This window comes from Oncorhynchus keta, chromosome 25 (assembly GCF_023373465.1).
Source record: "Oncorhynchus keta strain PuntledgeMale-10-30-2019 chromosome 25, Oket_V2, whole genome shotgun sequence".
Lineage (NCBI taxonomy): Eukaryota > Metazoa > Chordata > Actinopteri > Salmoniformes > Salmonidae > Oncorhynchus > Oncorhynchus keta.
The window spans coordinates 48,685,578-48,710,662 of NC_068445.1; the positions used below are offsets into that span (position 1 = coordinate 48,685,578).

The window sequence follows — 25,085 nt, forward strand, 5'->3', positions numbered from 1 at the left end:
CAACACAAAACAGGCTACCTAAATATGGTTCCCGATCAGAGACAATGACTGGCCTGCCTCTGATTGAGAACCATATCAGGCCAAACATAGAAATAGACAAACCAGACACACAACATAGAATGCCCACCCAGCTCACGTCCTGACCAACACTAAAACAAGGAAAACACATACAAACAATGGTCAGACCGTGACAGAACCTCCCCCAAGGTGCGGACTCCGAACGCACAACCTAAACCTATAGGGGAGGGTCTGGGTGGCATCTGTCCACGGTGGCAGCTCTGGCGCTGGACGTGGACCCCACTCCATAATTGTCTTAGTCCACCTCCTTAGCGTCCCTTGAGTGGCGACCCTCGCCGCTAACCTTGGCCTAGGAAACCTAACAACGGGCCCCACTGGACTGAGGGGCAGCTCCGGACTGAGGTAGCTCAGGACTGAGGGGGTAGCTCGGGACTGAGGGGAAGCTCGGGAGTGAGAGGAAGCTCAGGAGTGAGAGGAAGCTCAGGAGTGAGAGGAAGCTCAGGAGTGAGAGGAAGCTCAGGAGTGAGAGGAAGCTCAGGCAGGTTGATGGATCTACCAGATCCTGGCTGACTGGCGGACCCTGGCTGACTGGCGGATCGTGGCTGACCCTGGCTGACCTGGCGGATCCTGGCAGATCCTGGCTGACCTGGCGGATCCTGGCTGACTGTCGGATCCTGGCGGATCCTGGCCGACTGGCAGTTCTGGCAGATCCCGGCCGACTGGCGGATCTGGAAGAGTCTGGATGACTGGCAGATCTGGAAGAGTCTGGTTGACTGACAGATCTGGAACAGTCTGGTTGACTGGCAGATCTGGAAGAGTCTGGTTGACTGGCAGATCTGGAAGAGTCTGGTTGACTGGCAGATCTGGAAGAGTCTGGTTGACTGGCAGATCTGGAAGAGTCTGGTTGACTGGCAGATCTGGAAGTCTGGTTGACTGGCAGATCTGGAAGAGTCTGGTTGACTGGCAGATCTGGAAGTCTGGTTGACTGGCAGATCTGGAAGAGTCTGGTTGACTGGCGGATCTGGAAGAGTCTGGTTGACTGGCGGATCTGGAAGAGTCTGGTTGACTGGCGGATCTGGAAGAGTCTGGTTGACTGGCGGATCTGGAAGAGTCTGGTTGACTGGCGGATCTGGAAGAGTCTGGTTGACTGGCAGATCCTGGCACACTGAAAGATCTGGCTGCTCCATGCTGACTGGCGGTTTTGGCTGCTCCATGCTGACTGGCGGCTCTGGCTGCTCCATGCTGACTGGCGGCTCTGGCTGCTCCATGCTGACTGGCGGCTCTGGCTGCTCCATGCTGACTGGCGGCTCTGGCTGCTCCATGTAGGCTGACAGCTCTGGCGGCTTCTTACAGACTGGCAGCTCTGGTGGCTCCGTGCAGACTGGCAGCTCCTTGCAGACTGGCAGCTCCTTGCAGACTGGCAGCTCCTTGCAGACTGGCAGCTCCATGCAGACTGACATCTCTTGCTGCTTCATGCAGACTGACAGCTCTGGCTGCTCCATGCAGACTGACAGCTCTGGCTGCTTCATGCAGACTGACAGCTCTGGCGGCTTCTTACAGACTGGCAGCTCTGGCGGCTCCGTGCAGACTGGCAGCTCCTTGCAGACTGGCAGCTCTTTGCAGACTGGCAGCTCTGGCTGCTCCATGCAGACTGACAGCTCTGGCTGCTTCATGCAGACTGACAGCTCTGGCGGCTTCTTACAGACTGGCAGCTCTGGCGGCTCCGTGCAGACTGGCAGCTCCTTGCAGACTGGCAGCTCTGGCTGCTTCATGCAGACTGACAGCTCTGGCTGCTTCATGCAGACTGACAGCTCTGGCTGCTCCATGCAGACTGACAGCTCTGGCTGCTCCATGCAGACTGACAGCTCTGGCTGCTCCATGCAGACTGACAGCTCTGGCTGCTTCATGCAGACTGACAGCTCTGGCTGCTTCTTACAGACTGGCAGCTCTGGCGGCTCCGTGCAGACTGGCAGCTCCTTGCAGACTGGCAGCTCTTTGCAGACTGGCAGCTCTGGCTGCTCCATGCAGACTGACAGCTCTGGCTGCTTCATGCAGACTGACAGCTCTGGCGGCTTCTTACAGACTGGCAGCTCTGTGCAGACTGGCAGCTCCTTGCAGACTGACAGCTCTGGCTGCTCCATGCAGACTGACAGCTCTGGCTGCTTCATGCAGACTGACAGCTCTGGCTGCTTCATGCAGACTGACAGCTCTGGCTGCTCCATGCAGACACCCGCACTTTGGACACCGTGCGCACCACTGCATAACACGGTGCCTGCCCGGTCTCTCTAGTCCCCCGCTAAGCACAGGGAGTTTGCGCAGGTCTCCTACCTGGCGTAGCCATACTCCCTGTGAGCCCCCCAAGACATTTTTGGGGCTGACTCTCGGGCTTCCGTCCGCGCCGCCATGCTTGCTTCGCCAACCTCATTCTCCTGTAACCTTTTTGCGCACTGCTCCATCGAATCCCAGGCGGGCTCCGGCACTCTCCCTGGGTCGACCGCCCACCTGTCCATCTCCTCCCAAGAAGTATAGTCGTACGGCTTTTCCTACGATCCTAACGATACGTACGGCTTTTCTTACGATCCTAACGATACGTACGGCTTTTCTTACGATCCTAACAATACGTACGGCTTTTCCTACGATCCTAACAATACGTACGGCTTTTCTTACGATCCTAACGATACGTACGGCTGTTCTTACGATCTAACAATTTACATGTGGCTTTTTCTTACGATCCTAACGATACGTACGGCTTTTCTTCCTAACGTACGTACGATCCTAACGATTTACGTACGGCTTTTCCTACGATCCTAACGATACGTACGGCTTTTCCTACGATCCTAACGATACGTACGGCTTTTCTTACGATCCTAACAATTTACATGTGGCTTTTCTTACGATCCTAACGATATGTACGGCTTTTCTTACGATCCTAACGATACGCACGGCTTTTCCTACGATCCTAACGATACGTGCGGCCTTTCTTACGATCCTAACGATACGTACGGCTTTTCTTACGATCCTAACGATACGATACGGCTTTTCTTACGATCCTAACGATACGTACGGCTTTTTTCCTACGATCCTAACGATACGTACGGCTTTTCTTATGATCCTAACGATACGTGTGGCTTTTCTTACGATCCTAACGATACGTACGGCTTTTCTTACGATCCTAACGATACGTACGGCTTTTCCTACCATCCTAATGATACGTACGGCTTTTCTTACGATCCTAACGATACGTACGGCTTTTCTTACGATCCTAACGATACGTATGTTCAACCTTTTGTCAGGGATCTCACTCCATAATTAAGGCCTGCAGTGTGAACAAGACTGAAGATCTTTCCACATCTGGATTGTCCAACATCTGCCCATTATTCTTTCCAGAATTCTTCAAGCTCTGTTAAACACTGTTATTGCACACAGAGTGAGGCCATGCACCTTGTGACTTTGTTAATTCAATGACATTTCTCTCTGTTGTTGTTGTTGTTAACTGTTCGTTTGTATGATTGCCAAAGTAAGAGAAGATCTTTGAAAAAAACCCAGCTAAAGTATGTTTCCCAGGACAATAAATACTTATGAATTGAGCGAGCATGAGGGGGTGGGGGGGGGCAGGGTTTCCATGGAAACAGAGTACAAGGCCTTAGATATTGCAGCTGTGGAAGGTTATGCAACATGCTGTTGCCATGGCAATGTAGTGGAGGGGATAAAGAGAGGAGCTAAACCTTACCAGTAGATTTAGCAGTGTAGCATCCCCCATACACAGTTAACACCATTTCAGTTACTTCTCTCTCTCTCTCTCTCTCTCTCTCTCTCTCTCTCTCTCTCTCTCTCTCTCTCTCTCTCTCTCTCTCTCTCTCTCTCTCTCTCTCTCTCTCTCTCTCTCTCTCTCTCTCTCCTCTCTCCCTCTCTCCCTCTCTCTCTCTCTCTCTCTCTCTCTCTCTCTCCCTCTCTCTCCCTCTCTCTCCCTCCTCTCCTCTCCCTCTCCCCTCCCTCTCTCCTCCCTCCCTCCCTCTCCCTCCCTCCCTCTCCCTCTCTCTCTCTCAATTTCAAAACACATTTTACTTCTCACATTCGCTTGAACACAACAGGTGAAGACGTCACTGTGAAATGCTTACTTCCAGGCACTTTCCAACAATGGAGAGTTAAAAAGTGAGAAACATTTGCAAAAAAGGAAATAGTAACAATAAAATAGCAATAACAAGACAATATACACAAGAAGCACCGGTATCAAAAACATTGTACAGGGGTACGGGGTAGTTGAGGTTATAATGAGACTATAAACAAGGAGTACTGGTACCGAGTCAATATGCAGGGGTACGAGGTAGTTGAGGTAATAATGAGACTATATACAAGGAGTACTGGTACCGAGTCAATATGCAGGGGTACGAGGTAGTAATGAGACTATATACAAGGAGTACTGGTACCAAGTCAATATGCAGGGGAACGAGGTAATAATGAGACTACATACAAGGAGTAATGGTACCAGTCAATATGCAGGGGTACGAGGTAATAATGAGACTATATACAGGGAGTACTGGTACCAAGTCAATGTGCAGGGGTACGAGGTAATAATGAGACTATATACAGGGAGTACTGGTACCAAGTCAATGTGCAGGGGTACGAGGTAATAATGAGACTATATACAGGAGTACTGGTACCAAGTAGGGCTGTGGCAGTCATGAAATTTCATCAGCCGGTGATCGTCAACAAATAACTGTCTCACGGTAATTGACTGTTAACTAACAAGACACATTCAGCATCTCCTGGCTTCCACGCAGCCTACAAGTCAATGATGCCGAGTTGAGGAACATCTACATTTCAAAAGTACAATAAATCCATGTAATATAGTCTACCTACACCATCACAATGAATCCATGTAATATAGTCTACACCTTCACAATGAATCCATGTAATATAGTCTACACCTTCACAATGAATCCATGTAATATAGTCTACACCTTCACAATAAATCCATGTAATATAGTCTACACCTTCACAATAAATCCATGTAATATAGTCTACACCTTCACAATAAATCCATGTAATATAGTCTACACCTTCACAATGAATCCATGTAATATAGTCTACACCTTCACAATGAATCCATGTAATATAGTCTACACCTTCACAATGAATCCATGTAATATAGTCTACACCTTCACAATGAATCCATGTAATATAGTCTACACCTTCACAATAAATCCATGTAATATAGTCTACACTACTTCAAAAATACAATAAATCCATGTAATATAGTCTACACCTTCACAATGAATCCATGTAATATAGTCTACACCTTCACAATGAATCCATGTAATATAGTCTACACCATCACAATGAATCCATTATATATTTTACACCTTCTTAAGAAAATGTTGGGCTGTGTGTTTAGATGTTTAATACGTTGTAAGGCTGTATGATGAAAATAAATCCATGTAATTTTGTCTGTACACCATCAGTCTCTCGAATCACAGTTTGAAAAACACTTGATAATGCCTCAATTTCACGACGAATCCATTTGGGGGCTAACCATCACAAAAAAAATAAATTAAAAAACATGCCTTTTGGCAGTTCTGCCCTTATCAAATCAAATTCAAAATCAAATCAAATTTATTTATATAGCCCTTCGTACATCAGCTGATGTCTCAAAGTGCTGTATCAGAAACCCAGCCTAAAAGTCCCCAAACAGCAAGCAATGCAGGTGTAGAAGCACGGCGGCTAGGAAAATCCCTAGAAAGGCCAAAACCTAGGAAGAAACCTGAGAGGAACCAGGCTATGAGGGGTGACCAGTCCTCTTCTGGCTGTCACAATGTGTGTACCATGTATTACTGTGTGCAAACCGAAGGGTCAATAACGGTTCTCAGTCACATGACCGGGTGTTTCTCACAGGCGATAAGTAAATCCATGTAAGCAAATTCCAATTCCGAGGAGCATATTGAAGATATTTGATGAACTGTCCACATTTACTTTTTGCCAAAAGTGACCATCAAATGTGATTATGATAAAAGCATTACATGTATAAAGTGTGGTCCTTCTGTGGCTCAGTTGGTACACCATGGCGCAATGTAATCCAGGGTAGTGGGTTCTATTCCTACGGACCACCATAAATCCAGAATGTATGCACCATGACTGTAAGTCCTGGATAAAAGCATCTGCTAAATGGCATATATTATTATTATATTAAAGGTGCAGTTTTATCACAAAATGATCTTCCCCGAACTTGAAACTCACGTCACAATGTATCCCATTTATAGGATCTACACCCCTTGTAAAAGAGGATTAATGTTCTCACCATTTAAGAAGATATTTGGCCACTTTAGTTGTGATACAAACCGTATCAAAAATCATATAGGCCTGAGGTGTGCGATTATGAATTGAAGATAGTCTGCAACAACAAAAATGGCATTGTTTGTCATGCTGGGCATCATATTCACAATGATAAGCTAACAGACTATTCTTGATTTAAATCTCATCTTTTACAAAATAATGTATTTGTGAAATTTGTTTGACTTAAAAAGGTACTTGATAATGGTCCATTGTATCGTCTACAGCAGGGGAAAATACATGTCCTCTGTGCACTTAAAAAATGGTGAAAGGAGGAGGTTTATTTCAAGGCCATCAGACTGTTAAACAGCCATCACTGACATAGAGAGCTGCCTACATAAAAATGGATCACATTCTAAAATTACAAAAATAATCCTCTTTACAAGACATGTAAGAGCAATAATTGTAATAATGTTTACATTACTCATCTCATATGAATATACTGTATTTTATATCATCTATTGCATCATGCATGTATTTATGTACAGTTGAAGTCAGACCATTTACAATACACATTAGCCAAATACGTTTAAACTCTTAAATTTAAACTCTTAAATTCTTGACATTTAATCCTGATAAAAATCCATGTTTATAGTTAGGATCAACACTTTATTTTAAGAATGTGAAATAGTCAATAATAGTCTACTAGCCCCAATAGCAGCACTGTAGAAATTATTACACTCACAATAAATCGATGTAATTAGTGTAGTGCCATCACAACGAGCTACTGCCAGCTAGCCTACTTTAGCAGTACTGTATCATTTTAATCATTTTAGTCAATAAGATTCTTGCACGTAAGCAACTTTCTGAACATTCGAGACGTGTAGTCCACTTGTCATTCCAATTTCCTTGCATTAGCGTAGCCTTTTCTGTAGCCTGTCAACTATGTGTCTGTCTATCCCTGTTCTCTCCTCTCTGCACAGACCATACAAACGCTCCACATCCATGTAATGGCCGTCTACACCACCCTAATCTGGTGGTCCCAGCTACACCACACGTGGAGTTCCAGGTCTCCGGTAGCCTCTGGAACTGCATGATCTGCGGCCAACAAGGCAGAGTTCATCTCAGCCTATGCCTCCCTCCAGTCCAATGACTTCATGGCACTATCGGAAACATGGATCACCACAGATAACACCATGCTAATCCTACTGCTCTCTCCTCGTCCGCCCACGTGTTCTCGCACACCCCAGAGCTTCTGGTCAGCGGGGTGGTGGCACACTATCCTCATCTCTCCCAAGTGGTCTTTCTCTTTCTCCCCTTACCCATCTGTCTATTGCCTCCTTTGAATTCCATGCTGTCACAGTTACCAGCCCTTTCACAATAACATCCTTATCATTTATAGCCCTCCAGGTTCCTCGGAGAATTCATCAATGAGCTTGATGCCTTCATAAATCCTTTCCTGAGGACGGCTCACCTCTCACAGTTCTGGGCGACTTTAACCTCCCAATGAATCCACCTTTGACTCATTCCTCTCTGCCTCCTTCTTTCCACTCCTCTCCTCTTTTTGACCTCACCCTCTCACCTTCCCCCCTACTTACAAGCCAGGCAATATAGCTTGACCCATCTTTACTAGATGCCATGTTCTTCCACTAACCTCATTGCAACTCCATCCAAGTCTCCACCACTACCTTGTATCCTTTTCCCTCTCGCTCTCATCCAACACTTCCCAACTGCCCCTATGGATGGTATAGTCCCAACCTTCGCAATAAATCCCCGCTAATATCTCCTCTTCCATCCTATCATCTCTTCCCTCTGCTAAACTTTCTCCAACCTATCTCAGATGAAATCCATGTAATATAGTCTACACCATCAACAACCTCCATGTAATATGACCTATCCCCCTCCTCATCTTAAATCCAGACCATTTCCGGAGACCATCACAATCCCTTACCTCACCTCGCTCATCAACTCATCCATGACCGCTGGCTACGTCCCTCCCAATCTTCCATGAAGCGAGAGTTGCACCCCTTCTGAAAAAACCATCACAATCCCTCCATGTCAACAACTACAGACCAGTATCCCTTCTAATTTTCTCTCCAAAACCTTGAATATAGTCTACACCAGCTCTACCGCTATCTCTCTCAGAATGACCTTCTTGATCCAAATCAGTCAGGTTTCAAGACTAGTCATTCAACTGAACTGCTCTTCTCTGTATCACGGAGGCGCTCCGCACTGCTAAAGCTAACTCTCTCTCCTCTGCTCTCATCCTTCTAGACCTATCGGCTGCCTTCGATACTGTGAACCATCAGATCCTCCTCTCCACCCTCTCCGAGTATAGGCATCTCCGGCACAATAAATCCATTGCGTCCACCATCACAATACCTGACAGGTCGCTCCATCACAGGTGGCGTGGCGAGAATCTGTCTCCTCACCACGCGCTCTCACCACTGGTGTCCCCCAGGGCTCTGTTCTAGGCCTACACCTTATTCTCAATATACACCAAGTCATGTGGCTCTGTCATACCATCACATGGTCTCTCCTATCATTGCTATGCAGACATCACACAATTAATCTTCTCCTTTCCCTTCTGATGACCAGGTGGCGAACATTCTGCATGTCAAGGCATATCAGTGTGGATGACGGATCACCACCTCAAGCTGAACCTCAGCAAGACGGATCACTTTCCTCCCGGGGAAGGACTGCCTTTCCATGATCTCGCCATCACGGTTGACAACTCCATTGTGTCCTCCTCCCAGAGCGCTAAGAACCTTGGCGTGATCCTGGACAATGTTTACACCCTGACGTTCTCAACTAACATCAAGGCGGTGTCCCTTCCTGTAGGTTCATGCTCTACAACATCCGATAGTACGACCCTGCCTCACACAGGAAGCGGCGCAGTCCTAATCAGGCACTTGTCATCTTAAGTCTTGACTACTGCAACTCGCTGTTGGCTGGGCTCCTGCCTGTGCCATTAAACCCCTACAACTCATGGGTCAGAACGCCGCAGCCCGTCTGGTGTTCAACCTTCCCAAGTTCTTTCACGTCACCCGCTCCTCCGCCTTCCACTGGCTTCCAGTTGAAATAAGCATCCGCTACAAGACCATGGTGCTCGCCTCACGGAGCTGTTTCAGGGAACTGTCACCTCAGTACCTCCAGGCCCTGATCAGGCCCTACACCCAAACAAGGGCACTGTTCATCCACCTCTGGCCTGCTTTGCCTCCCTACCACTGAGGAAGTACAGTTCCCGCCAGCCCAGTCAAAACTGTTCGCTGCTCTGGCCCCCAATGGGAAGTGTGCAAGGTCTGGAACAAACTCCTGACTGATGTCTTGACAGCGGAGCTCAATCATACCTTCCGGAGACACCTAAACCCCCTTTCTCAGGAATACCTCAGGATAGGGTTGTAAGGGTGCAAGTCCTTCCTCACCAAAGCACCCCCAACAAGATTTAGATGCTACAGTGGCTGTTCCACTGGTTGTCATAGGTGTTTGCACCAATTTTTCCTCCAAACATCGCTCTGGATAAGAGCGTCTGCTAAATGACTTAAATGTAAATGTAAATGTGCAGTTGCAAACCGTAGTCTGGCTTTTTTATGGTGGTTTTGGAGCAGTGGCTTCTTCCTTGCTGAGCTGCCTTTCAGGTTATGTTGATATAGGACTCGTTTTACTGTGGATATAGATACATTTGTACCAGTTTCCTCCAGCATCTTCGCAAGGTCCTTTGCTGTTGTTCTGGGATTGATTTGCACTTTTCGCACCAAAATACGTTCATCTCTAGGAGACAGAACACGTCTCCTTCCTGAGTGGTATGACGGCTGCATGGTCCCATGGTGTTTATTTGCGTACTATTGTTTGTTCAGATGAACGTGGAACCTTCAGGCGTTTGGAAATTGCCTGAATTAGCCTATCAGAAGCTTCTAAAGACATGACATCATTTTCTGGAATTTTCTGCTGTTTTTATTTTATTTATTTCACCTTTATTTAACCAGGTATTTATACAGTGGGGCAAAAAAGTATTTAGTCAGCCACCATTGTGCAATTTTCATCATAGGTACACTTCACCTATGACAGACAATGATGAAGAAAAAAAAATCCATAAAACATCACATTTTCTGGAATTTTTTTAATGAATTTATTTGAAATTTCACCTGGAAAAAAGTATTTATAACAACAAAAGCAAAAAGTTTGTTATATACACCATTGTTGGCAATGACCTCAAACTGTAAAAAGATGAGGCCTGTAGATTTTCATCAGGTGGTAACTTCACCTATGACAGCAAAATGCTTAAAAAAAATGAGAAAATGTTTCACAGTTGTAGGATTTTTGTAGTTCCTTTTGCAAAGTTATGAGCATGGAAAATAGGGTAGTATTTGGTCAACAATGTAGAATGTTTCACAATGACTGTGTTATAAAAGCTTTGTAAATGGCATACAGATCAAATATTTTATTAAGTCTTCACAAATGGTTTCATAAAAGCATTACATGTATAAAGGTCTTATGGCCCAAAGATCTTCCCCGAACTTGAAACTCACGTGCTGCAGTATCCCATTTGAGCTGCTCTACACCCCTGGTGAGGATTAATGTTCTCAGTTTTTAAGAAGATATTTCCAGTTTAGTTGTGATTTTTGTAGTTCGTTCCAGTCATTGGCAGCAGAGAACTGGAAGGAGAGGCGGCCAAAGGAAGAATTGGTTTTGGGGGTGACCAGAGAGATATACCTGCTGGAGCGCGTGCTACAGGTGGGTGCTTATCGATGGCGGTTAAGATATCATTTAGGACCTTGAGCGTGTCTGAGGTGCACCCATGACCAGCTCTGAAACCAGATTGCATAGCGGAGAAGGTATGGTGGAATTCGAAATGGTCGGTAATCTGTTTGTTGACTTGGCTTTCGAAGACCTTAGAAAGGCAGGGTAGGATAGGATAGATATAGGTCTGTAGCAGTTTGGGTCAAGAGTGTCCCCCCCCCTTTGAAGAGGGGGATGACCGCAGCTGCTTTCCAATCTTTGGGAATCTCAGACGACACGAAAGAAAGGTTGAACAGGCTAGTAATAGTAGTGGCAACAATTTCGGCAGATCATTTTTAGAAAGAAAGGATCCAGATTGTTTAGCCCGGCTGATTTGTAGGGGTCCAGATTTTGTAGCTCTTTCAGAACAATAGCTGACTGGATTTGGGTGAAGGAGAAATGGGGAAGGCTTGGGTGAGTTGCTGTGGGGGGGTGCAGTGCTGTTGACCGGGGTAGGGGTAGCCCGGTGGAAAGCAAAAAATATATATAAAATTAAAAATGCTTATTGAAATTCTCAATTATAGTGGATTTGCCTCAGTGGTGACTGGGTGGAGTGTTTATTCTCTGGAGTTTACCTCTTCAGTGCAGTGGGCAGCTGGGAGGAGGTGTTCTTATTCTCCATGGACTTTACAGTGTTTCCTAGCCTCAGAGCAGTGGGCAGCTGGGTGGAGGTGTTCTTATTCTCCATGGACTTTACAGTGTTTCCTAGCCTCAGAGCAGTGGGCAGCTGGGTGGAGGTGTTCTTATTCTCCATGGACTTTACAGTGTTTCCTATCTTCAGTGCAGTGGGCAGCTGGGAGGAGGTGTTCTTATTCTCCATGGACTTTACAGTGTTTCCTAGCCTCAGAGCAGTGGGCAGCTGGGAGGAGGTGTTCTTATTCTCCATGGACTTTACAGTGTTTCCTAGCCTCAGAGCAGTGGGCAGCTGGGTGGAGGTGTTCTTATTCTCCATGGACTTTACAGTGTTTCCTAGCCTCAGTGCAGTGGGCAGCTGGGAGGAGGTGTTCTTATTCTCCATGGACTTTACAGTGTTTCCTATCTTCAGTGCAGTGGGCAGCTGGGAGGAGGTGCTCTTATTCTCCATGGACTTTACAGTGTTTCCTATCTTCAGTGCAGTGGGCAGCTGGGAGGAGGTGTTCTTATTCTCCATGGACTTTACAGTGTTTCCTATCCTCAGTGCAGTGGGCAGCTGGGAGGAGGTGTTCTTATTCTCCATGGACTTTACAGTGTTTCCTAGCCTCAGTGCAGTGGGCAGCTGGGAGGAGGTGTTCTTATTCTCCATGGACTTTACAGTGTTTCCTAGCCTCAGTGCAGTGGGCAGCTGGGAGGAGGTGTTCTTATTCTCCATGGACTTTACAGTGTTTCCTAGCCTCAGTGCAGTGGGCAGCTGGGAGGAGGTGTTCTTATTCTCCATGGACTTTACAGTGTTTCCTAGCCTCAGTGCAGTGGGCAGCTGGGAGGAGGTGTTCTTATTCTCCATGGACTTTACAGTGTTTCCTAGCCTCAGTGCAGTGGGCAGCTGGGAGGAGGTGTTCTTATTCTCCATGGACTTTACAGTGTTTCCTAGCCTCAGTGCAGTGGGCAGCTGGGAGGAGGTGCTCTTATTCTCCATGGACTTTACAGTGTTTCCTAGCCTCAGTGCAGTGGGCAGCTGGGAGGAGGTGCTCTTATTCTCCATGGACTTTACAGTGTTTCCTAGCCTCAGTGCAGTGGGCAGCTGGGAGGAGGTGTTCTTATTCTCCATGGACTTTACAGTGTTTCCTAGCCTCAGTGCAGTGGGCAGCTGGGAGGAGGTGCTCTTATTCTCCATGGACTTTACAGTGTTTCCTAGCCTCAGTGCAGTGGGCAGCTGGGAGGAGGTGCTCTTATTCTCCATGGACTTTACAGTGTTTCCTATCTTCAGTGCAGTGGGCAGCTGGGAGGAGGTGCTCTTATTCTCCATGGACTTTACAGTGTTTCCTATCTTCAGTGCAGTGGGCAGCTGGGTGGAGGTGCTCTTATTCTGCATGGACTTTACAGTGTTTCCTATCTTCAGTGCAGTGGGCAGCTGGGAGGAGGAGCTCTTATTCTCCATGGACTTTACAGTGTTTCCTATCTTCAGTGCAGTGGGCAGCTGGGTGGAGGTGTACTTATTCTCCATGGACTTTACAGTGTCCCAGAACCTTTTTGAGTTTGTGTTGCAGGAACCAAATTTCTGCTTGGAAAAGCTAGCCTTGGCTTTTCTAACTGCCTGTGTATATTGGTTTCTAGCTTCCCTGAACAGTTGCATATCATGGGTGCTGTTCAATGCTAATGCAGAACGCCATAGGATGTTTTTGTGTTGGTTAAGGGCAGTCAGGTCTGGGGAGAACCAAGGGCTATATCTGTTCCTGGTTCTACATTTCTTGAATTGGGCATGCTTATTTAAGATAGTGAGGAAGGCATTTAAAAAAAAAAAACAGGCATCCTCTACTGACGGAATGAGGTCAATATCCTTCCAGGATATACTGACATGTCAGTGATTCTCTCGTTAACACAGGACCGTCTCTTAAAGTTGATTCAGCTACGGGATCGGGGGCACCACCAGTACAGAGCTTGCTCAGGAATGGCAGCAGACAGGTGTGAGTGCATCTGCACGCACAGTGAGGCGAAGACTTTTGGAGGAAGGCCTGGTGTCAAGAAGGGCAGCAAAGAAGCCACTTCTCTCCAGGAAAAACATCAGGGACAGACTGATATTCTGCAAAAGGTACAGGGATTGGACTGCTGAGGACTGGGGTAAAGTCATTTTCTCTGATGAATCCCCTTTCTGATTGTTTGGGGCATCAGGAAAAAAGCTTGTCCGGAGAAGACAAGGTGAGCGCTACCATCAGTCCTGTGTCATGCCAACAGTAAAGCATCCTGAGACCATTCATGTGTGGGGTTGCTTTTCAGCCAAGGAAGTGGGCTCAATCACAATTTTGCCTAAGAACACAGCCATGAACAAAGAATGATACCAACACATCCTCTGAGAGCAACTTCTCCCAACCATCCAGGAACAGTTTTTGTGACAAACAATGCCTTTTCCAGCATGATGGAGCACCTTGCCATAAAGCAATAGTGATAACTAAGTGGCTCGGGGAACAAAACATCGATATTTTGGGTCCATTGCCAGGAAACTCCCCAGACCTTAATCCCATTGAGAACTTGTGGTCAATCCTCAAGACGCGGGTGGACAAACAAAAACCCACAAATTCTGACAAACTCCAAGCATTGATTATACAAGAATGGGCTGCCATCAGTCAGGATGTGGCAGCATTGACAGCATGCCAGGGAGGATTGCAGAGAGAAGGGTCAACACTGCAAATATTGACTCTTTGCATCAACTTCATGTAATTGTCAATAAAAGCCTTTGACACTTATGAAATGCTTGTAATTATACTTCAGTATTCCATAGTAACAGCTGACAAAAATATCTAAAAGACACTGAGGCAGCAACTTTTGCGGAAATTAATATTTGTGTCATTCTCAAAACTTTTGGCCACGACTGTATATAGCGAGTGTGCCCACTCTGGTATGCCATCTGCACATAGTTGGCTAGAGCAAATGTATTGTATATTTGTATTCCAGTTCTTTACTTAGATTTGTGTGTATAAGGTAGTTGTGAAATTGTTAGGTTAGATTACTTGTTAGATATTACTGCAGGGTCGGAACTAGAAGCACAAGCATTTGGCTACACTCCCATTAACATCTGCTAACCATGTGTATGTTTTCTCACGCAATTACATAGCCTCCATTACATTTGCATTGATTTCAGAGTGATTACAGGGACAATAGAGTGCTCAGTACCAGGCAGCTAGCCAGTTTGGTAGACTACTAATGACCATCAGCAGTATCAGAGCTTGGAGAAGCATAGTTACCATGACGAAACGGTCACGTGACTCTAGAACACCAGTGTGGCGGTAATACGGTCACCTCAACAGCCCTAGTACCAAGTCAATGTGCAGGGGTACGAGGTAGGCGAGGTAACATGTAGGCAGTGGTTTCAGTCATATCACATATTCATCTAGCTATAAAGTGGAGCTGTCTGGCATTGCCAGGCCAAATCCTCATAGTTTCTCAAGTGACAGATGGGCTGCACCAGCAGTTAAGTGAGACTTTATTTATTTTATTTCCCCTTTATTTAAATAGGGAAGGCCAGTTGTTGAGAAGAAGTTCTCATTTACAACTGCAACCTGACCAAGATAAAGCAAAGCAGTGCGACACAAACAACACAGAGTTGGTGGTGATAACTAAATACATAGTGGGCCTTTAGGGTTTAACAGGATATCGTGCAGCACTCTATATGGAGACATATCTAACATGATAACACGTTGATAAGAAAGCTCCTCCAGTCTGGTCCCTGTACACACGGCAGGGTAAAGCCAGCTACAGCCTCAGGTGTGTGTAGGTAGGTAAGTAGGTAGGTAGGTGTATAAGTGTAGGTGTGTGTGTTGACAAAGGGAAAGGAGAGTGAGTGAGTGAATAGGAAGGATGGATGTGTGTTCGCTCGGTGTGTGAGGGAGGCTGGGAATTCAGAGAGTATTCCAAGTAGAGTCATGTTGTTCCCTGGCTCCACAGAGAGGTAGTCTGCTCCCTGGCTCACCAGAGGGGTAGTCTGCTCACCAGAGGGGTAGTCTGCTCCCTGGCTCACCAGAGGGGCAGTCTGCTCCCTGGCTCACCAGAGGGGTAGTCTGCTCCCTGGCTCACCAGAGGGGTAGTCTGCTCCCTGGCTCACCAGAGGGGTAGTACTTCTGACCAGGGCCCACAGGGCTCTACTTCTGACCAGGGCCCGCAGGGCTCTACTTCTGACCAGGGCCCGCAGGGCTCTACTTCTGACCAGGGCCCACGGGGCTCTACTTCTGACCAGGGCCCGCAGGGCTCCACTTCTGACCAGGGCCCGCAGGGCTCTACTTCTGACCAGGGCCCGCAGGGCTCTACTTCTGACCAGGGCCCGCAGGGCTCTACTTCTGACCAGGGCCCGCAGGGCTCTACTTCTGACCAGGGCCCGCAGGGCTCTACTTCTGACCAGGGCCCGCAGGGCTCTACTTCTGACCAGGGCCCGCAGGGCTCTACTTCTGACCAGGGCCCACAGGGCTCTACTTCTGACCAGGGCCCACAGGGCTCTACTTCTGACCAGGGCCCACAGGGCTCTACTTCTGACCAGGGCCCACAGAGCTCTACTTCTGACCAGGGCCCATAGAGCTCTTCTTCTGACCAGGGCCCATAGAGCTTTATGTAGAGAATAGGGTGCTATCTGATACATTTCTACTCCTCCTTTCACTTGCAACTGAGCCTAGGGATAAAGATAGGTCTCACGGCGCCTGGGATCCCATTCACTGACACCTTCCATTATTTAAATCACTGATCTGAATACACACAACCACAGAGTGTGAACATCTGACTGCCTGCCTGCGTGCGAGCTGGAGACTTAGCGACTAGGCAACATGAACCATCTCTGTGGGTTGAGAGAGAAAGATTCTCTGTACGGGATGATGTAATGATCACAACTAGACTAGTTGAGTCGCTCCTGCCCTTTTGAAACAATATTGAACAACTTTATGATTCGTCTCTCTGCAGACTGGGTACACCCAGAAAGACTATTCTCAGAACTAGATTAACAAATTGTATGACTGTCAGGATCAAGTCGACCTACCTACTAACTTTACATGGAGACTTTTAAGGTCCCGTGGCTTTGTTCAGCTCAGTAGTTTGATGCTTCATGAGGCAGCTTGCAGTGCTCTGTTGAAGCTCGCCCAGTAACAGACTAAAGGAGTCTAACGTTACTCCGTAGTCCCAGGACCTGTTCAAAGGGGGAAGTGGGTTCTGGAAGACAAAACAGCCATCTGAACTCCAGCTAAACGTGAACCAATTCTCAGTTGCTGTCCAGTTCTAGAAACATAAATCATCTACCTTCATATCACATCAAATGGTTGTAATTTCACAGATGCAAAATACACTTACTGTACAGCTAACCGGTTTTTATTTTACCTTTATTTAACTAGGCAAATCAGTTAAGAACAAATTCTTATTGGTTACTAGTCCAACACTCTAACCACTAGGCTACCTACTGGTTACTAGTCCAACACTCTAACCACTAGGTTACCTACTGGTTACTAGTCCAACGCTCTAACCACTAGGCTACCTACTGGTTACTAGTCCAACACTCTAACCACTAGGTTACCTGCTGGTTACTAGTCCAACACTAACCACTAGGCTACCTACTGGTTACTAGTCCAACACTCTAACCACTAGGCTACCTGCTGGTTACTAGTCCAACGCTCTAACCACTAGTCTACCTGCTGGTTACTAGTCCAACACTCTAACCACTAGGCTACCTGCTGGTTACTAGTCCAACGCTCTAACCACTAGACTACCTGCTAGTTACTGGTCCAATGCTCTAACCACTAGTCTACCTGCTGGTTACTAGTCCAACGCTCTAACTACTAGTCTACCTGCTGTTTACTAGTCCAACGCTCTAACCACTAGGCTACCTGCTGGTTACTGGTCCAACACTCTAACCACTAGGCTACCTGCCTCTAACCACTAGCCTACCTGCTGTTTACTAGTCCAACGCTCTAACCACTAGGCTACCTGCTGGTTACTAGTCCAACACAAACCACTAGGCTACCTGCTGGTTACTAGTCCAACACTAACCACTAGGCTACCTGCTGGTTACTAGTCCAACCCTAACCACTAGGCGACCTACTGGTTACTAGTCCAACCCTAACCACTAGGCTACCTACTGGTTACTAGTCCAACCCTAACCACTAGGCTACCTGCTGGTTACTAGTCCAACCCTCTAACCACTAGGCTACCTGCTGGTTACTAGTCCAACCCTCTAACCACTAGGCTACCTACTGGTTACTAGTCCAACCCTAACCACTAGGCTACCTACTGGTTACTAGTCCAACGCTCTAACCACTAGGCTACCTACTGGTTACTAGTCCAACCCTAACCACTAGGCTACCTACTGGTTACTAGTCCAACGCTCTAACCACTAGGCTACCTACTGGTTACTAGTCCAACCCTAACCACTAGGCTACCTGCTGGTTACTAGTCCAACGCTCTAACCACTAGGCTACCTACTGGTTACTAGTCCAACCCTAACCACTAGGCTACCTGCTGGTTACTAGTCCAACCCTAACCACTAGGCTACCTACTGGTTACTAGTCCAACGCTCTAACCACTAGGCTACCTGCTGGTTACTAGTCCAACACTCTAACCACTAGGCTACCTGCTGGTTACTAGTCCAACACTCTAACCACTAGGCTACCTGCTGGTTACTAGTCCAACCCTAACCACTAGGCTACCTACTGGTTACTAGTCCAACCCTCTAACCACTAGGCTACCTACTGGTTACTAGTCCAACCCTCTAACCACTAGGCTACCTACTGGTTACTAGTCCAACCCTCTAACCACTAGGCTACCTACTGGTTACTAGTCCAACCCTAACCACTAGGCTACCTACTGGTTACTAGTCCAACCCTAACCACTAGGCTACCTACTGGTTACTAGTCCAACCCTAACCACTAGGCTACCTGCTGGTTACTAGTCCAACCCTAACCACTAGGCTACCTGCTGGTTACTAGTCCAACCCTAACCACTAGGCTACCTGCTGGTTACTAGTCCAACCCTAACCACTAGGCTACCTGCTGGTTACTAGTCCAACCCTAACCACTAGGCTACCTGCTGGTTACTAGTCCAACCTAACCACCCTGCTGGTTACTAGTACAACAGTTCCACCCAACATGTTTCTGTGACAACACGTCCACTAGGCTACCTACTGGCATCAGGCCCTGTGGTTACTAGTCCAACCCTAACCACTAGGCTACCTACTGGTTACTAGTAACCCTCAGAACACTAACCCTAACCACTGGCTATATGAAAGATAACCCTAACCACTAGGCTACCTGCTGGTTACAAAACCAACCACTAGGCTACCTATGGTTGTAGTCCAATGTTCAGACTGGGCTCCTTAATGCTGCAAAATGCAACTAAATAAATAAATAATTACATTTTTAAACAATCAATTTCCTTGTTGCTAAAATACTAATACTAACAAAACAATCATATATGTTGTAAAGAATCATTGTTCAATCTAAACCTGTGAAACAGATTTTCTACGAGACAAAATAATTGTATTTTTGGCTGGCATACAAAACAAACTCAAATTCGCAAAAACAAAACATTATCTACCTCTTCTTAGACTGGCTTTTAATGGTTGACTAGATCTATAACCACTAGGCTACCTAGATCCAACCTAACCACTTAGACTGGCTTTTAATGAGAATGATAGATCTATAACAGACCAGATCTACCTCTTCTGTCCAACCCTAACCACTAGACAACACGTAGTCCGTGGCATCAGGCCGTGTGGGAACACGGGCTTTTAACCCTGAGAATGATATGAAAGATAACTCCTTCTGCTTCCAGACCAATGCATCTAATGTTCAGACTGGCGTCTTTTAAAAATGAGAATAAATAGAATCATTTTTAAACAATCAATTTCCTTGTTCTAAAATACTAATACTAACAAAACAATCATATATCTATAAAGAATCAGTTCAATCTAAACCTTCTTAGATTTTCTTTTAAAATAATTGTATTTTTGGCTGGCATACAAAACAAACTCAAATTCGCAAAAACAAAACATTATCTACCTCTTCTTAGACTGGCTTTTAATGAGAATGATAGATCTATAACAGAGCAGATCTACCTCTTCTTAGACTGGCTTTTAATGAGAATGATAGATCTATAACAGACCAGATCCACCTCTTCTTAGACTGGCTTTTAATGAGAATGATAGATCTATAACAGACCAGATCCACCTCTTCTTAGACTGGCTTTTAATGAGAATGATAGATCTATAACAGAGCAGATCTACCTCTTCTTAGACGGGCTTTTAATGAGAATGATAGATCTATAACAGAGCAGATCTACCTCTTCTTAGACTGGCTTTTAATGAGAATGATAGATCTATAACAGAGCAGATCTACCTCTTCTTAGACTGGCTTTTAATGAGAATGACAGATCTATAACAGACCAGATCCACCTCTTCTTAGACTGGCTTTTAATGAGAATGACAGATCTATAACAGAGCAGATCTACCTCTTCTTAGACTGGCTTTTAATGAGAATGATAGATCTATAACAGAGCAGATCTACCTCTTCTTAGACTGGCTTTTAATGAGAATGATAGATCTATAACAGACCAGATCTACCTCTTCTTAGACTGGCTTTTAATGAGAATGACAGATCTATAACAGACCAGATCTACCTCTTCTTAGACCGGCTTTTAATGAGAATGACAGATCTATAACTAAAATGTATATTTAGTTGGGTCGCCTAAAAAGTGCCACATTGCAGCGTCTACAACACAATATGCACACAGTGAATACTGCAGTTTTATGGGTTATGAAACCAGCCTACCGGGAAGTCTGAATAGATTCACAGTTTTCAGGCCTATTTTAAATTAAGACAAAATGACGGATAAAAACACTAATCAAATTCGACATTCAGGCGTTTTGCGTCGGTGGTTATTCCGATAAATTATTCTAGTGAGCAGGCAGATAAAACCGAAATATGTTGGCCTAATAGAAAGTTAGTAGAGGAAGATTGTCGAAATGAACATAAATAGTCTGTTAAATGGAATAAAATAATTTAGCAAACACTGAGTTATGAGTTTTTATGTAATAGGAAATCGACCCGAGTTGCCCAATCCTGCAGTCGAGCCAAGATCAACAAGTTTCCACTGTAACAAGTGTCTTCACCCACTGCACACTAGCAGAGGCACCATATCAACAGCAACACATGTAGAAACATAAACTTACTTTCCATGTTACAATGTGGCAGTAAAGAAGTGAAAACGGAGGGGAATTCTACCCGTTGAAGTCTACAAAGTATCCAAACTTGTTTGACTAACGTCAGTAGTGATGAAAGAGTGTGTGTGTGGGGGGCAACATTTCTGCCAGTATGAAAATATGTCTTACCACACCGTTCCGTAGGCGCCCTCACCGATATACGACAGATTGTGGTACCGGGGCCCGACATCGAAGGCCTGTCCTCGGACCAACTCAGCTCCGGTTCCGGGATTGGGGCCACTGGCAGAAACCGCAGCTGTCGCCATTGTGAAAACCGGCTGCCTTTTTACACGTTCTTCACGGCCACAAGGAAAAGTCACCGCTGTAACAACGTTATTACCGGGAGCCTGTCTGAAGTCCTCCGTATGATAAAGTGGTCTTACTGCGCTGCTGTACACACAGGCTGGCTACTGACTGCGGTATGATAGTTACACTGAGACACTATGGACACGCCTGCTGCCCACGTTGATGACGTTTATGGCGCACCTGGGAGTCGCCTGTGGGGTTCGGTTAAATCAGTCATCTTTAAGTCAGTCATCTTTAAATCAGTCATCTTTAAATCAGTCATCTTTAAGTCAGTCATCTTTAAATCAGTCATCTTTAAGTCAGTCATCTTTAAATCAGTCATCTTTAAATCAGTCATCTTTATGTCAGTCATCTTTAAGTCAGTCATCTTTAAGTCAGTCATCTTTAAATCAGTCATCTTTAAGTCAGTCATCTTTATGTCAGTCATCTTTAAGTCAGTCATCTTTAAGTCAGTCATCTTTAAGTCAGTCATCTTTAAGTCAGTCATCTTTAAATCAGTCATCTTTAAATCAGTCATCTTTAAATCAGTCATCTTTAAATCAGTCATCTTTAAGTCAGTCATCTTTAAATCAGTCATCTTTAAGTCAGTCATCTTTAAATCAGTCATCTTTAAATCAGTCATCTTTATGTCAGTCATCTTTAAGTCAGTCATCTTTAAGTCAGTCATCTTTAAATCAGTCATCTTTAAGTCAGTCATCTTTATGTCAGTCATCTTTAAGTCAGTCATCTTTAAGTCAGTCATCTTTAAGTCAGTCATCTTTAAGTCAGTCATCTTTAAGTCAGTCATCTTTAAATCAGTCATCTTTAAGTCAGTCATCTTTAAATCAGTCATCTTTAAGTCAGTCATCTTTATGTCAGTCATCTTTAAGTCAGTCATCTTTAAGTCAGTCATCTTTAAGTCAGTCATCTTTAAGTCAGTCATCTTTAAGTCAGTCATCTTTAAATCAGTCATCTTTAAGTCAGTCATCTTTAAATCAGTCATCTTTAAATCAGTCATCTTTATGTCAGTCATCTTTAAGTCAGTCATCTTTAAGTCAGTCATCTTTAAATCAGTCATCTTTAAGTCAGTCATCTTTATGTCAGTCATCTTTAAGTCAGTCATCTTTAAGTCAGTCATCTTTAAGTCAGTCATCTTGATGACCAGCTAGCTAGTTAGGTGCTGAAGAGGCAATACACAGCTATATTTCTCTCAGAGTCGTATTACTGGGGCTTGCAGGAGTCCTCACCTTAAAGTCTTCTTTTATACTTTTAGTGTGATTGGGACGCAACACACTACTGTTATTTATCATTCTTTAAATTGGTAATAATGAACTAGATATTAGTTAACTATTATGTTGTTCTCTAGAGCGCATAAAAATAAGTCTGATGATTTAAGCGTATGTACTTTGGATGGTGTTCATATTGATGAGAATGAAAATGGGCTTCTTCTATAGAAACAGGTCCTGCCTCTCGCTACGTAGTAGAAAGCAGATTATTCAGTCGACGCTCCTATCGGTACTTGACTATGGCGATATCATCTATATGAACGCAGCGGCCACTTCATTAAAGCTGTTATATCCAGTTTATCATAGCGCTCTGCGTTTATTTACCAGTGACAATTTTGATACTCAACACTGCATTCTCCACCAGAAGGTTGGTTGGCCCTCTGTGATGTCATCACCGCATTCTCTACCAGAAGGTTGGTTGGCCCTCTGTGATGTCATCACCGCATTCTCTACCAGAAGGTTGGTTGGCCCTCTGTGATGTCATCACCGCATTCTCTACCAGAAGGTTGGTTGGCCCTCTGTGATGTCATCACCGCATTCTCTACCAGAAGGTTGGTTGGCCCTCTGTGATGTCATCACCGCATTCTCTACCAGAAGGTTGGTTGGCCCTCTGTGATGTCATCACCGCATTCTCTACCAGAAGGTTGGTTGGCCCTCTGTGATGTCATCACCGCATTCTCTACCAGAAGGTTGGTTGGCCCTCTGTGATGTCATCACCGCATTCTCTACCAGAAGGTTGGTTGGCCCTCTGTGATGTCATCACCGTATTCTCTACCAGAAGGTTGGTTGGCCCTCTGTGATGTCATCACCGCATTCTCTACCAGAAGGTTGGTTGGCCCTCTGTGATGTCATCACCGCATTCTCTACCAGAAGGTTGGGTGGCCCTCTGTGATGTCATCACCGCATTCTCTACCAGAAGGTTGGGTGGCCCTCTGTGATGTCATCACCGCATTCTCTACCAGAAGGTTGGTTGGCCCTCTGTGATGTCATCACCGCATTCTCTACCAGAAGGTTGGTTGGCCCTCTGTGATGTCATCACCGCATTCTCTACCAGAAGGTTGGGTGGCCCTCTGTGATGTCATCACCGCATTCTCTACCAGAAGGTTGGTTGGCCCTCTGTGATGTCATCACCGCATTCTCTACCAGAAGGTTGGTTGGTCCTCTGTGATGTCATCACCGCATTCTCTACCAGAAGGTTGGTTGGCCCTCTGTGATGTCATCACCGCATTCTCTACCAGAAGGTTGGTTGGCCCTCTGTGATGTCATCACCGCATTCTCTACCAGAAGGTTGGTTGGCCCTCTGTGATGTCATCACCGCATTCTCTACCAGAAGGTTGGTTGGCCCTCTGTGATGTCATCACCGCATTCTCTACCAGAAGGTTGGTTGGCCCTCTGTGATGTCATCACCGCATTCTCTACCAGAAGGTTGGTTGGCCCTCTGTGATGTCATCACCGCATTCTCTACAAGAAGGTTGGTTGGCCCTCTGTGATGTCATCACCGCATTCTCTACCAGAAGGTTGGTTAGCCCTCTGTGATGTCATCACTGCATTCTCTACCGAAGCAAATAATTAAACAGCAGCAGTAAAATAACAAGAAAGGCACCGGTACAGAGTCAATCTGGAGGCTATATACAGGGAGTACCGGTACAGAGTCAATGTGGAGGCTATATACAGGGGGTACCAGTACAGAGTCAATGTGGAGGCTATATACAGGGGGTACCGGTACAGAGTCAATGTGGAGGCTATATACAGGGGGTACCGGTACAGAGTCAATGTGGAGGCTACATACAGGGGGTACCGGTACAGAGTCAATGTGGAGGCTATATACAGGGGGTACCGGTACAGAGTCAATGTGGAGGCTATATACAGGGGGTACCGGTACAGAGTCAATGTGGAGGCTATATACAGGGGGTACCGGTACATAGTCAATGTGGAGGCTATATACAGGGGATACCGGTACAGAGTCAATGTGGAGGCTATATACAGGGGGTACCGGTACATAGTCAATGTGGAGGCTATATACAGGGTGTTACAGTACAGAGTCAATGTGGAGGCTATATACAGGGGTACCGGTACAGAGTCAATGTGGAGGCTATATACAGGGGGTACCGGTACATAGTCAATGTGGAGGCTATATACAGGGGATACCGGTACAGAGTCAATGTGGAGGCTATATACAGGGGGTACCGGTACATAGTCAATGTGGAGGCTATATACAGGGTGTTACAGTACAGAGTCAATGTGGAGGCTATATACAGGGGGTACCGGTACAGAGTCGATGTGGAGGCTATATACAGGGGTACCAGTACATAGTCAATGTGGAGACTATATACAGGGGGTACCGGTACAGAGTCAATGTGGAGACTATATACAGAGGGTACCGGTACAGAGTCAATGTGGAGGCTATATACAGGGGGTACCGGTACAGAGTCAATGTGGAGGCTATATACAGGGGTACTGGTACAGAGTCAATGTGGAGGCTATATACAGGGGTACCGGTACAGAGTCAATGTGGAGGCTATATACAGGGGATACCGGTACAGAGTCAATGTGGAGGCTATACACAGGGGATACCGGTACATAGTCAATGTGGA

The 25,085-nt window shown here is 45.8% G+C and overlaps 1 protein-coding gene across 28 annotated transcripts in view; it reads right to left on the reverse strand.

The window, feature by feature from the left end:
* The window catches only part of LOC118380828 (mitogen-activated protein kinase 1-like), a 76,914-nt gene extending 55,573 nt beyond the window's left edge, over positions 1–21,341 (reverse strand). For all 28 annotated transcript variants that reach the window (XM_052479846.1, XM_052479845.1, XM_052479849.1 and 25 more), the window contains exon 1: positions 21,050–21,341. In XM_052479846.1, coding sequence (XP_052335806.1) covers positions 21,050–21,186 — 137 coding nt within the window. In that variant the 5' untranslated portion in view covers positions 21,187–21,341. The remainder of the gene's footprint in view (positions 1–21,049) is intronic.
* Between the last annotated feature and the right edge of the window lie 3,744 nt (positions 21,342–25,085).